Genomic DNA, 14,627 nt, shown 5'->3' on the forward strand with positions numbered 1-14,627 from the left:
GGTAGCTAAAAGTAGGGCAGCTACTGCTGTTACATAAAACTTTCGTAGAAGGCTGCTAGTCCAACAATCCCAGACTGTGCCATGGAGGCATGAGAGCACTGCAGGTATTACATGACATGTCAAATGGGTGTTATGTTTAATTATGTTTAGTTCTTATTGGATTCACGAAGAAAATATGTTGCTCTTTTAAATGTAAAGACTCATTAACTTTAATTTTATATAACGGTCTTATGAATAGGTTACTCGGGTTTTTGTTATTCTTGAGTTTCACACATGACTGAAAGTAATGCTTAACTTTGGATTGGATCCATCGTTTGAGATGCCATAGCAGTTTAATTAGTGTCCTTCGTACTGTCTCTTTAAATGATGCTTAAGCTGGGAAAAAACACCAGGCATATGTTGCTGCAGGCAGATTTTTGATCTGATAATCCCATGTTGAGGATCACTGTGTCTAATCCTGCATGAGAAGAACTGGAGTTCGGTCTATTCATTTCACACTCATGTGTTAACCCTCAAACATCTTTACTGTTCCTGTGCTTAAATATCCCTGACAGTCACCTAAATGCTAACCCCCTGTCCATATGGCCCCATCATTTACAGTTACAGTAACACAGAGCTTTGAGTTGATCTGGCCTGATCTCCTCTCCCTATCTTTTTTTTTTTTTAAAGCTGCCCTAAAGCTAGATGACGATGAAAAGACCCCGGCACCCCCGTTGTTCCAGGAGAATGTGTTCATTGAGTCCAGCAGGCCTAAGTACCTGGAGGACCTTCACACTGAGGCTCTGCAAGGACTGAAAATGATGCAGGAGGAAGGTATAAAACCAACTACTGATATACCCAGTACATGTTTGTTCTTCCCTAGATTTTGACACTTAATTAAAAAGTCTCATTATCAATCGAAAAATGTTCTTGTCTTTTCAGAAACCAATAATGGAGTGGAATACCAGGACAGCGTAAGCACAATTGTAAGTTACACATTATATACAGATTCTTGTGCTTTCTAATATCACAAATGATTTGTTAAAACTTTTATTAATGTAATATAAGTAATCTTTCTGTTTTTGCTAGTCGACAATGACGGCTCAAACAGATGGAGAAAGTGCTGGGTTTATGACGGACAGCACGATTCCTGATACGTCTTCTGTCGCCTCTGTGCAATCGTCAGTGTCCACTAGATCCTCCCGCTCTGGACTCACCAGACAAGGTAAATTAACCACAAGCCAAAACACTATTTATATCCACTCTTTGTCATTATGCAATGCGCTTTGACATGCTTGCATAAAACATTTAATTGACGACATGTGGATAAACATTTATTCGCTCTACAGGTTCAACATTCAGACCTTTGAACTCTGGGAAAAAGTCAGAAAAGACCAGGACCAGAAGACGCCACAGGAAGACTGTTGTGGGTATCCCACATCATGTTCAGAGAGAGCTGGGTATGCAGTGACTTTTTTGAACTGTATGAACTGTTGGGTCTGTCTAGCACAGGCCCACCGCTGGAACGAGACAATTAAAAAACACAGCAAAAGCATTGAACACCAAGTAGGCAAAGTTCTTCTTGTTACTCATGCATGAGGGAGACCTGCCTGGAGCCAAGTGTCGTTCCACCACTTGACCTCCGTCAGACTCTCAGCCAGGTTCCCCATAGCACTCCTTTTATTGTGGTTACATGAATATGCATAGGGTCATTAACATATAACATCTTACATAGGTATACATGTGAACAAAGAATACTGTGTGTGGGTGGGTGGGGGTGGGTGGGTGGGGAGAGTGGTCAGAGTGTGACCCCATAAATGACTTCTCTAAACCTGCTGGTCTGGAAGTCCAGCAGTTCATCTAAACAAAAGGCACTTGGACTAAAACAGATATAGCCACGTTTATCCTACCATAAAACAAGGTACGACCTCTTCCCATGCTCCCAGGATGTAGGTGTGCGAATGCACACCAAGCCTTTGTAGCCTGCTAAAGATCACACATCCTGTCACTACACAATTGATTATACACCTCTAAGCATATATGGTTAAATATTTCTAAGCATAAATGACAATCAACAATACAAAACCTAACATGAACTATTCAAGACTGCTACAGTATCTAAGATGTTTATGTTGCAGATTCAAAGAAAGACAATTAGTGCATAACTAGCTATGTTAATTCTGAAAGGTTGTGCTGTTGTTTTAGGTCTGGACAGAGTTGACTGGACACTGAATCCAAAGTTAGATGAGGAACAGCTTTTTAATGGCGAGACTAATCTCAGTCCAACTACAGATGGGCAACAGATGGGATCACAGTCTGAAAAAGGAGCCAGTATTAATGTTCCAGGCATAAGCATCCAGCCTCTCAACAAGAAAAATGTCAAGCAGCTCGGTGCTACCCATGCTGCTCATAGAGATGATCTCGCCCTGCTGCACCGCCTGCGTCCCGCCTTGGAAGACGATCAGAGGCCTCGATCTTTAGCTGTACCCTGGTTGACCACTTCCTCCAGCCTTCAACAGGAGCTCCCCAGCCCCGTCATGTCCATGTCACCCCAGGCTGCTTACATGTCCAAAATCATTCCCAATGCCATTTTGCCACCCGCAATCGATGTGGTGGAGATCAGCCGTGGGCGTAGTCGGAACAGTGTCCGCACTGTCAGCAAAAGCAGCCTGATGCTCTCCAGCCCAGCTCCGTCCCGTGCTTCTTCTAGAGCATCTTCAGTGAGAACCTATTCCTCCAAATCGTCCACCATCACCTCGGCCTCTCGCAACAATCCTCCAAATCTGTCTGACACGTCGTGCTGGAGTAATTCTGACTCGTCCGAGACATTGGTATCTGACTCTTCAACCATCTCCAACAGCAGCACCCCAAAGCAAAAGAGAAATGGCAATGCTTCTGCTAAAGAGGACAAAGTTGATGCTCACTCCTCTATAAGCAAGGCCTCCAGCTCCAATGGCAGGGTGATCGTCAGGGGAGATGAGGTTAAGAAAGACGGACAGTTTGTGCGTAGCCTCTCTGTTACTAAGCCAAAAAGGGCCCCTCCTCCTCCAAGCCGCTCCTATTCCCTCCACAGTAAAATGAAGCGCCAGCCCCGTTATCCAGCAGAGATTAGGGTCCTGCCAGGAGAAAATTCTCTCCACAGCAATTCAGCCCCAAGTGAGGAAAGTGACCAAAACCAATCTGACTCTCATCCCTCCAAGACTCTGGACAGCCCTGGCTACAATGCTGACACCAGTTCTCTGGATGATTCAATGGGCTCTTCGTCAGTCGGTCCCTTTAGAACTCAGCTGCAGGCAATCAAAAGATCGAAAGATGCTTCACAAGAGAAGCGGGAACTGCTTGAGGAGAATAAGCTAAACAATGTCAGTGGCAACTCCAGCCAAGATGGCACATCCCCACAGCTCACTAAACAAGCTAACGGTTCATCTCCAAAGCATAAGAACAGCATTTTAGCAAAGCTTCAAAAAGTATTTGCTGGATCCTCTTCAATTAAGTCAGAGTCATCTAAATATAATAAGTGCACTGAGGAACATAAAGCTGATTCAAAAGACACTGTCAGTCCCTCTGTACAGGCCTTGATAGAACTTTTCAATATCCCTCCACCACCTAAAATCCATGCACCTCCACCTCCTCCACCTGAGGTATGGTCCCATAGTTTGCGTTCATGTGAGCTGATCCTGGGACCCCCAGCCCCTGGCAAGACTTATGCTATTGCAAAGAAGAACCCGAAGGACCGGAGACAACAGAGGCAGTCTCCGGCAGCTGCTGAGGAGTTGGCTAAGAGCTTGGCAGTAGAAAGAAAGCACAAAAATCCATCAGTGACGACAGAGTCTGTTAATGGATCCCTACATGTGCTAGAATTGAAGAAAGTTCAAGAAAGTGGGATTTTGAATGCAGAGATTTGCAAAGATAGCAATGAAAGACTGGCTCAGAATGTAGATTTGAATGGACGTGGTAAAGATGAGAAAGGGAGAGTAAGTGATATGTTGAATGGAATGTTAATGAAGGCTGTAGAGAGACGAGAAGAAAGACTTGCAGCAATAAAAGAAGAAGCAGCTAATAAAACAACCGGCCAAGCTACAGAGGTAAAGACTAACACTGATAGAGCACCTGCCATTTCATTAATTCACATTTCCCCAGCGCTATCTCCTCCTCTGGTGCAACGTGTTTCCCAGCCCCTCCCCAGACAGACCACAGAAATCAATTCCATTACATCAGTAAAAGTTGTATCCCCCGAATCTTCCTGGCCCCCTCCACCACCACCAACATCAGGTAGCCCCAGTGGGCCAGATGAAATAGATTTTCCTCTTCCTCCACCTCCACTGTTTGGTGATGATTCACCCATTATACCTGTTCAGGTTCCACCAAAGTCCTCCCTCAGGAGTGACTCCTCTTGCACGACTGCATCGGTTATATCAGTAGTGAAAAAGGACATCATTAAGGTGATCATGGAGCCTGAACTTCACAAGTCCAGTACATCTCAGGGGGTAGCGCCTTCTCCCTTAAATATCCCTCCTCCCCCACCATATACAGCACCCCCTCCACCACTTACAGAGGTTCTGCCTACTGCAACTGATAAGGCATCTCTGACACTTTCTCCACCACCACCTGTAGAGTTTGGTCCTGTAATACCAAAAAAGCTACCTTCACCCGTGGTTCAAGATGTGCCCCCACCTGTTAAAGACATCTCCTCTACCTTATTAACATTAGTATCTCCTTCACCAGCTAAAGTCGTCTCACCTCCTGTAGTTGTTGAGGTCTCACATCTGCCACTCAAAGAGGTGTCTGCTCCGTCCTCTGAAGAGGTTACGTCTCCTCCTTCTCAAGAAAATATGTCTAATATCTCTGAAGAGGCTGAATCTATCAGCAAGCTCACTCCACCACAAAGTATTCCACCTGCACCACCCCTGCCAACACAGCCAGAATCATCAGAGCAGAAGATTGAGCTTCTACAAGAGGTCTCCTTTGAACCTGAAGCTAACACAGTTTCATCTAACAGTGTTCTTATCCCCCCTCAGAATATTCCCCCTCCACCTCCCACAGAGCTTCTCCCACAATCTCAGGTAGTAGCCCCAAAAACTGATGTTCTGACAACAAAGGAGGCCTCACCTTCACCTCCATCTGAAGTATCAATACCACCACCATCACCACCTGAAACATCTTCACCAGAAAAGACTCAAGTATTTGCTCCTTCTGAACCTGTAAACATTCCTGTACCTCCACCTTTACCAGTTCAGGGGCATGCCAGCATTAAGGAGCAGCCTATTCCTTTAAGCACAGAGAATAAAACCCAAGAGCAGACTTCTACCCCAGTTGTGCAAGAAGAACCTATGCCCATTGTCACCCCTTCCCTCCTGCAGATGGTCAAATTGCGGTCAGTCAGCAGCAGCCCTGAGCCCCCCAAAGCTGAAGAGCAGCAACCACAGGCTGAGGTCACAAGCAGCAATCAGTTCCCATCCTCATCTGCTAATGGTGAGGCTCCTCAGAAGCCCATCAGAAAATCTCTAATCATGACCTCTTCTACACCCATTCCTCCACCGGAAACAGACCCTTCGCAACCAACTGTGCCCAAGTCCCAAGCTGACGTGGTTCCTCCTTCATCTTTGTCCATAGCCACCTCCCCTACGAAAAAGGCTTATTCTGCCATGAACACTACCCGTTCCATGAACCTACAGGAAGCCATCCGCATGAGGACAGCAGCCAGATCTCAACAAAGTCCAGCGTCTCGCCTCAGCTTGCAGCCTCCAACGTCACCACTGGACCTCCACAAGTCCCCCAGCAGCACTGCAAGCTTTATCTTCTCCAAGAGCAACAGGAATGTTGTGACTGAGACCAAGCCAATGCTGGTGGCCAAGGAAGATGTACAGAAGGTGATCAGTGAAGCAGAGTCTATGAATAAGGGAGCCAAGGTGCCACCACCTGTTGCAAAGAAACCCAAAACAAGGGGCAGCGAGGTTGAGACGAGTGGAGATGTGGACCAAACTGCAAGACAGGAAGCGCAGCAGGAAAGTATCAAAGGTAATGTATATCAGCCCCGATTTTTTAAAAAGGCATGCAACACATGACAAATAGAAAGAGAGTGACCAGATGTGGCGCATGTCGTGCACATAAAGATCATGAGTGGGTGTGAAAAGCCCCCAAAACAAAAAAAAGACAGTACAGATAAAGAAACGGGTCAAACGCAATGCAAATTTTAAGCCTTTTTACTCAGTTTAGTGATCAGCGCTTCACATGCTGTTTCCCAGCAGTTTCTCATATTAACTTTATGCTATAGCTTAGCCACATGCTATGCTAACATTTGCTAAGCAGTGGGCAATAAACATACTACAGCAGATCCGTTGATGGTAATGTGGGTAAAGTATTTAACAGACCAACAAATAATAGTTTTTCAGGGGGAAATGTATGTTTTGAGATTATAATGCCCAGCCATTGAGTACTTGAGATGTTTTCCCAGTTTGCACCAAACAGCTAACACTGCCATCTACTTGCCTAAATAGCTAAAATATTTTTTTCTGTACAATTCTTTTGGATGTAGACAAACCAACTCTGTGTACATTTCCAACTTTAGATGCTGCAGAGAAAACAAATGGAACAGCTGGTACTGTTGAAGGAGGGTCGTCATAAACATGATTATAAAGACTGAAGGAGACCTCTGCAACTGGATATGGATGGATGAGATGCTTCACTCAGAAACTGCCTTTTTTTAAGGTTTTGGAGTTGTTTGAATTTAATGGTGTGGGTCCTAATTTTCTTGAGAGCTCATTTTGCATTTTATAAAGAGATGTATATTTTCTTTACCAGAGGGTCTTTGTCGTCCTCTAGTCTCAAATAGTGATTGTACCACTTATGTCCTGCTGAATCAATCCTTTAGTCAGTACTTGGAACAATGGGACTTTTGGGCACTCATCTGTAAATATAGCAGCATTATGTTTATTTAACATATCCAGTAATGGTGGATTTCTTCTACAGAGTTATGTTCTGTATCTTTTCCAAAAGTTTCCACACTAATTGTATTTGTTCCAAATACTATTAATTATCTTAAGTTATTTTTTCTGTCACATTTAGAGGATGACCTCTACAGACAGAAAGTCTTCTTTGCCATGTTTGCTAAAGAATGACATAATAAAACAGTCTGTTGCGTAGCTCTACAAGCATGCAAATTTATATTTTAGATCCCACACACAGACACATCACACACTAGAATGATTATAGTGCACATTTTCTGCTGCTTTTTAGTTACAGATAATGGAGGCAATGCCTTTCTTCCCAGTTATGGCTTAAACTGTGGGATATTTCTGTATTGAACTATAATATATTTCAAACTGGTTTTTCAGACAACTGTAAGAATCACCATTTATAAAGAAAAATTAAAGATTCATCGATAAACTAAAATACTGTGTTGCCCATCTTTTTTTTTTTTCCCTTGCATTGTTTTACTTCAGGGTCAACTGTTTAGACATTCTACCCTTAGGGCGATCGTGGCTCAAGAGTTGGGAGTTCGCCTTGTAATCGGAAGGTTGCCGGTTCGAGCCCCGGCTTGGACAGTCTCGGTCGTTGTGTCCTTGGGCAAGACACTTCACCCGTTGCCTACTGGTGGTGGTCAGAGGGCCCGGTGGCGCCAGTGTCCGGCAGCCTCGCCTCTGTCAGTGCGCCCCAGGGTGGCTGTGGCTACAACGTAGCTTGCCATCACCAGTGTGTAAATGGGTGGATGACTGGATATGTAAAGCGCTTTGAGGTCCTTAGGGACTAGTAAAGCGCTATATAAATACAGGCCATTTACCATTTCACAAAAATGTAAAGGAACACTTTGAAAACACATCAAATCTTACTGAGGGAAAAATGCTGCTGGATATCTACATTGATATGTACTGGGCAATAAGAACAAAAGGATACCGCCTCATTTAAAAGAATTGAAAATTTAACTACAGTAGGTTGAATTTAAAGAAATGCTTAAAATCAGAGTGAAAATTATGCAGCAGGCTGGTCCATTTTGCCAAAATTTCATTGCAGCAACTCATAATGGACACTTAGTAGTTTGTATGCACGTCATCACAGATGGACCCACTGTTTCAGCGTAGGTTCTGGCAGTGGGTCCAAGGACTTCATCGTGATACCTAATGGCAGTCAGGGTGCTGTTGCCTAGCCTGTAGAGGTGCAGCTAATGGTCCTGCTGGTAGGTTAAGGACCGATGGAATGTCAGTGCTCTTGAGACTGTGCTGGGACACAGCAAACCTGGCAATAGCACATATTGATGTGCTCTCCTGGAGGAGTTGTACATCCTGTGCAGCCTCTGTAGGGCCCTGGTATTTCCTCGTGGTACCTCTAGTGACACAGAGCCTAGTGAAACAAGACAAAGATGAGGGGGAAAAAAAAAAATTTTTTCAGTGGCCTCCACCTGTAAAACTATCCACATTTTGGAGGTTGTCCTATTGTTGCCCCTCTAGTGCACCTGCTATTAATTTCAAAGCAGCTGAGCCTCTCTGCTACTCAGTTAAACTTCAGTACCCCAGAACTTTAACCGACCTGATGCTGTTCTCTGATTAAGAAGTGCTCCTTTCATTTTTCTGTGCAGTGTACGTTCCTAAAATGGAAACAGTTTTTAAATGAAACAATGTTTGTTGTGTGAAGTCATGAATGACAAGAGTCAGTTGATTTCATTTTCACATTTTATTGAAATGAGTCAGACTACGCAGAGCTCCAGTCTTAAGGCAGTATACTTGATTAATTGATCAAACACTACCTCCAAAAAAAATACCATGTCATCTCCCCGCCATCTTCTGCATCTGCTGTCCTGCTGTCATTCTTCAACTGCACCTCGTATGACGTCAACCCCTTCTCCTCAACCTCCACCTCCTTCCCTCCATGTGTCCCGTTTCCTCCCTCATCTCTAGAATCAGGTGGCTGTACATCAATCTTCGACAGTGGCAACTGCTCCAAGTGACTAATCCTTTCACTTTCCTTCTGATTCAGATCGTTCGCTTGCTCTACATTATAAACTTCATTTTCACTTCTCTCATCTGAATCCTTTTTTTCATACGGTGACTCCTCCTCCCTCAACTTATCTAAACGCTTCACCTCAGATTCATTCCACTTGCCCTTTAAGGCCCTCTCCCCAAAACCAAAATCATCTAAATTAAGTCCCGTCATCGCTTCAAATGCAATTCCACTTTCTTCTTCACCATCATCATTATACTTTACTGCTTTTCCCAAGAACCTGTCCCGGCTGTGCGTCTCATTACTGTAACGATTTGTGGTCCTCTGTTGTTTTCTTATGCTGTCCAGAGGGAGGCTGACTGGTAGAAACTGGTCCTTTGCTGTGTACGACTGATCCGACACCAGTAATGACCCACTGCTGGCAGAACCTTACAAACAACAACAAAAAGTAATTTTAATTTTTTAACTGACTAACAGATTTAATGTTCGTATACAATTGGATGTTTTACAGTTTTCCATGACTGTATATTCGATTTTTGAATACACAGTTAAGTCCATATATTTATTTGGACAATGACACATTTGTAATTTTACCTTGCTACACCATCATAGTGGGGTTTTAAACACATGTATATATAAAAAACTATTTAAATTGTACACTTTCAGCTGTAATTTTAATCATTTAACAAAAGTATTGTATCAGCTAGTTAGGATTTAAAGCTTGAAGTTATATTTGGTAGCTGTTCACTGGAACTCAAAAAATGAAATCCAGAGGTGTCAGCGGCAGAACATTAAGTGAATCCCCTGCCAGGCCTTCTCAATCACCAACTGCAAACGATTTGTATCCAATTAATTAAGAAAAACATCTTTATATTTCAAATTATATTCGTTTGTCATCTTTGAGCCTCTGAAAATTGACAGCTATGTGTAAAAATGTCTGCAATTCCCAAACAGTCGATGCAAAATGCTGAATATCTTAAATTAAAAGGTATAATAATGAGATTGTTACAGACCTTCCATCATAGCCCTCCGGGGCTTAGGAGTCACACACCGGGACTCACAACATTCACATATGGAGTCATCACCAGTAAGCGCCCTCCACCTGTTATAGCATATGTATTAACAGTCCCCCTGGAAACAGCTGGGAAATCTACAGTTCTGTTGGTATATCATCCTATTATTCCTCACCTGTTGCCCCTGTACGTGCAGGATTTGTGCACAGGACTTGGATCCTCTGACGTGACAAACAACCTGCAGTAGATACTGACCTAAAACAGAAACGGGATTATGCCACAGTGCTTAGCTGTGTAAACTGAGAGAATCATAGATGGTCTACTCTCACCTCAGTGTTTGGATCAGCAGTAAACTGGAAAGCCAACACGGAAAGTCTCACAGTCCTATCTGTCTGGGAAACAAACTCAGAGGTCCCCAGGTCTCCCTTGCTGTCCAGCATACAGCTGCAAACATCAATGACAACAATATGGAGTAAAAACCCAAAAATTTAAATATGTAGCTTTTTCTAAATCTCACATTCGTCACAGATTCACTCTTTTTCTCCACATTTAGTTTAATCAGGTCACTCTATCCACACTACATACCCAAAGTTGTCTATGATGGAGTACTTCAGGGACGATCTAGAGCCACTAGATGGAGCTGCATAGCAGCTACGTATGTAGAGTTTTCCTCCAGCAGGCAGATGAGGAGCAGAAACCTGGATATGAACCTTTTGCCCAAGCTGGTAGACCCGAGTGGTGACCGGTCTACTCCATGAATCTACAAATGTGAAACACGTTGAATGTGAAACACAAGTACCCAGCTGTTTAGGATCTGCCAAAGTCTGTTCTGCTGCATAATGCAGACACCCATACCATCCATCAGGGTAATCTGGTAGTCCGTGTGACGACTTTTCAGCCTTTTACGGAAAACAACTGTTTCCCAGGTTGGTTGGACAGCCAGTTGGTGCACATGATGGTTCCTGTGGAGGGCAGACGATTTGGAAGCTTTCAACACTAAGTGTTCGCACACCTTCTGTATAAAGCAAACCAACATGCCTAACCTTGGGTAGCGGCATTCAATATCTACATCCACCCGGTGCGCTCTGCTTGGAAATCGTTTTGGCGACGGCTCATAATGGAGCACGAATTTATAAACCAGATAACCGGGGGGCATCTGTCAGGAAAGGTCAGAAAGTGTCAATACAAGATGACAGATGCAGCGAGAGAGGGATTGAGCACCACCCATAGCTTACCTCACGTACGCCATCACAGGCGGTCAGTGGATACGAGAAAAGAAGGTCGCCGTATGGTCTAAGAAGCCCGTTGCTTTTACAACTGCTGCCTAACAACAGTTCCTCTGCTTCTGCGCCCAGACCGTAGAAAGCTGGTTTGATCCTGACGACAAAGTCAGATGTGGAGCAGGTTACAGAGACGTCCGGGAGGTAAGCAAAGTCTGACTGGATCTTTGCCTCGGGTTTCCCTGGTCGCATGGGTCCAAGTGTCACAGGTGCTGAAGCGGAATAGGACCTTCGGTAACCCAGCTGAGGCTCTGGAGGTGTGTCGGCAGGTAGCCTCTGGTTGGATTCTCTGTCTTCAGCTAATGGAAGTTTGATTTTCGGAGCGCCCAGTTTGAAAACCACTTTCCTTCTCGTAAGCGGAGAGTCATACGTGTCCGCCGCAGAGCTTAGAAGGCCAAGTGATAAAACGCTCCACAAAATAAAGGGATACCACTTTGTTTTCATCGCAACAGACGGACAGCGGTCCATCATTCCTTCTCTTTAATGCACGCGTAGAAACGTCGCCGTCACGGCTGAAAGCAATTAGATGCGATGAACCAGAACTATTTGGTCGATTTAAGCCCCTAAAATAAACCAATTCAATTCAATTCAATTTTATTTATATAGCGCCAAATCACAACGTAAGTCGCCTCAAGGCGCTTCATAGATACAGAGAAAAACCCAACAATCATATGACCCCCTATGAGCAAGTGTCACTGTCACTAGGTACCCTGGGGATCATCCAGAAACTGTGACACATCTTTTTTGGTACTGTTCTTTTACACAGAGATTCTGGAAGGAATTTAGCAGGTTTGTTATTGTCTATATTTTAAGGGAGTTTTCTTTACGATGGGAAAATGTTTTATTCTGTTTCTTTAAGTTCCCCAAGAAGTATGAGAAATGTTTTTTTATGATAAATTTGTTAATACTTTTAGCTAAATTTTTTATCCATAAATGTAAGTTTACTAACAAAACACCATATTTCTGTCATTATTTTAAGGATGTGGAAATGTACATACAATCAATATCAGACTCCACCAACAAAAAGGCTCTCAAAACAATTTATGTATGTGAATTTTTGCGTGTATTCTTATAATTGTTACCTTTTTCTTTTACCCCTGGCTTTGTGTGTTCATGTTCTGTTGTTTTGTATACTTCATCTGTTCGTATGTTGTATACTCATTGTTTGTTAAATAAAGTTTATATATAAAAAAAAAAAAAAACCTGTCACTACTGTCACTGTCACTACCCGATCCGTAGTTATGGGTCAGAGTATCTGTTAAGATGTTAAGAATAACAAGTATATCTTAAAATGTTTGCAATAATGAAGCATTTCAGTACAATGTAGACAAAAACGAAAAATAAAAGAAAGTTACGGATCAGGACTCTCCGATCCTTACTGCGCATGTGTAAAGTCTGACCGTACAAATCGGGTCTGTCACTGTTGTCACTTTTTTTTTTTTTTTTAATTAAACTTTATTTACAAACAACAGTTTAACATACAAGGCACCATCATTAATCCGATTATGTTACATCCTCGGTTGAGTATTATAGCAAAACAAACAAAACGAACAAAACCCCCCCCCAAAAACAACAATAATAAGCACAAAGTTAAAAGAGTTAGCACAAAAATAAAGAACAGTCATTGAAGGATTCGAACCAAAGGCAAAAACTAACGTGCAAAAAAAGGGCAGTCGTGATTATAAAATAGGGAGTTTTTTGTTGTTTTTTAACATAGGTTAAACTCTTTAAATAAAACAACAAGTTTATGGGCTTTCTTGTTATTCACAAGTTTCAGCGATTTAGCCCAGAGTCTAAAGTCATTCAGCCATCTGTTTATACATGGTTTAGCTTTAAAGTATCTGCATTTGTGAATAAAAAATTTTCCCATTAACAAAATCGTCCTAATCAACAGGTCAAAATCTGCATTCTCAGCAAGTATTCCAAATTTTATTACTGTCACCGTCAAATGTGGTAACTGAATTCTCCTGGACTGTAGCCAGCTCCACATGTCAGTCCAGAAGGAGTGCACTGATTCACAGTTGAAAAACAAGTGATCCAGACTTTCAATATCATTTTCACAAAATGTGCAGGCGTTCACATCTAAATTAAATTTCCGTCTTAAGAATTCATTGGTTGGATAAACCTCATTAATGATTTTAAAGTGAACCTCTTTTGCTTTAGGGGAAAGAGGAAGTGAAATATACTTTTTTCTTATCGCCTTAACCTCCATGGTCTCAAATTCTTTAAGGATATAATTTCTTTTAACCGGATTAGGGAAAATTTCGTTTATCAAAATATTCCTGATCACTTTGTTTGTAAACCTGCTGTCACCAAATTCAACTCCAGCTATGCAGAGCTGCCTCAGTCCAGGAGAAATTTTAGAGTGCACAATATCTTCTTTTATCATTGATCTCAAAGGGACTGGAATGGCTTTCACTAGGGATTTATATCTCTTAACAGTACATCTTACATCAAATTTCTCACAAAACGTCTCATGCTTTAATAAGACCCCATTATCATCCATAAAATGAGCTACAGCCCAAATCCCTTTAGATCTCCATTCATCCACGTACACAGATTTCCTACACAAACGGATATACCTGTTGTTCCATATAGGGGTATTGTGAGGAGTAAAGTTATGTTTGTAGATTAATTTCCAGTAGAGAAGGACCTGCTGATGGAAAGCTGAGAGTTTAACAGGTAACGAACTGCAATCAAAGTCACAACGTAACAAAAAGTCTATTCCACCCATTTTGCCAAAAATCACACTGGGAATAATGTTCCAAAAGGAATTTTTGTTCCTAATGAAAGATCTTAACCATTTCAATTTTAGTACACCATTCATAACATCAAAGTCAATGGCATTAGCCCCACCCTCTTCATAATTCTTAATCATATCATTTTTCTTTATATAATGACATTTGTTCCTCCATATGAACCTAAAATTAAGATTATTTATAGATTTAATTAGTTTTGGAGATATGGGCAGAGAAAAGGCTGGATAGATTAGTCTGGATAGACTGTCCATTTTGGTTAGCAAAATTCTCCCAAACAGAGTTATGTCCCTTTGCAGCCACCTGTTTAAAATAGACTTACACTTTTCTATATTGGTACAGATATTCTTATTTTCAGTTGATGTCTTATCCTTGCAAATTACAATGCCCAGATACTTAACCTCTTTTTTAATCTGTATATTATCTATTGCTTGCAGGGTACACTCATGCAGAGCTAGAATTTCGCATTTATTAATATTCAGCTGTAGGCCAGAAGCTTTGGAGAAATGGTTGATCGCCTGTAAGGCTAAAGGAATCTGGTCTTCATTTTTTAGAAACAGGGTGGTATCATCTGCGAGCTGACTGATTATTATCTGTTCACCCATCACAGTTAACCCCTCAATGTGACTGTTTTTAATCAAAATAGACAACAGCTCAGCAACCAT

At 42.2% G+C, this 14,627-nt stretch overlaps 2 protein-coding genes across 4 annotated transcripts in view; one reads left to right on the forward strand and one right to left on the reverse strand.

Moving 5' to 3' along the window:
• LOC113011867 (uncharacterized protein KIAA1522 homolog) overlaps window positions 1-7,371 on the forward strand; it is a 32,310-nt gene extending 24,939 nt beyond the window's left edge. For all 3 annotated transcript variants that reach the window (XM_026151669.1, XM_026151670.1, XM_026151671.1), the window contains 6 exons: window positions 670-813; window positions 922-965; window positions 1,069-1,204; window positions 1,329-1,439; window positions 2,185-5,997; window positions 6,548-7,371. In XM_026151669.1, coding sequence (XP_026007454.1) covers window positions 670-813; window positions 922-965; window positions 1,069-1,204; window positions 1,329-1,439; window positions 2,185-5,997; window positions 6,548-6,603 — 4,304 coding nt within the window. In that variant the 3' untranslated portion in view covers window positions 6,604-7,371. The remainder of the gene's footprint in view (window positions 1-669; window positions 814-921; window positions 966-1,068; window positions 1,205-1,328; window positions 1,440-2,184; window positions 5,998-6,547) is intronic.
• A 1,260-nt stretch (window positions 7,372-8,631) lies between these two features.
• LOC113012776 (uncharacterized) lies at window positions 8,632-11,773 on the reverse strand. The gene is made up of 8 exons (XM_026153100.1): window positions 11,162-11,773; window positions 10,970-11,082; window positions 10,782-10,888; window positions 10,512-10,686; window positions 10,256-10,370; window positions 10,102-10,181; window positions 9,927-10,015; window positions 8,632-9,341 (listed from the first exon to the last, which is right to left on the reverse strand). Exons 1-8 carry the CDS (start codon window positions 11,675-11,677, stop codon window positions 8,716-8,718), a joined length of 1,821 nt encoding a protein of 606 aa, XP_026008885.1. The 5' UTR covers window positions 11,678-11,773; the 3' UTR covers window positions 8,632-8,715.
• Between the last annotated feature and the right edge of the window lie 2,854 nt (window positions 11,774-14,627).

This window comes from Astatotilapia calliptera, chromosome 19, assembly GCF_900246225.1.
Source record: "Astatotilapia calliptera chromosome 19, fAstCal1.2, whole genome shotgun sequence".
In the NCBI taxonomy this organism is placed as follows: Eukaryota; Metazoa; Chordata; class Actinopteri; order Cichliformes; family Cichlidae; genus Astatotilapia; species Astatotilapia calliptera.

Bases quoted from the DNA above. Each gene is read 5' to 3' on its own strand.
- LOC113012776 (XM_026153100.1), bottom strand. From the start codon at position 11,677: ATGATGGACCGCTGTCCGTCTGTTGCGATGAAAACAAAGTGGTATCCC. The intron at 10,371-10,511 runs GTATGTAGTGTG...TGATGTTTGCAG, and splicing joins TCCATCATAGACAACTTTGG to CTGTATGCTGGACAGCAAGG. The intron at 10,016-10,101 runs GTGAGGAATAAT...ATGCTATAACAG, and splicing joins TGCACGTACAGGGGCAACAG to GTGGAGGGCGCTTACTGGTG.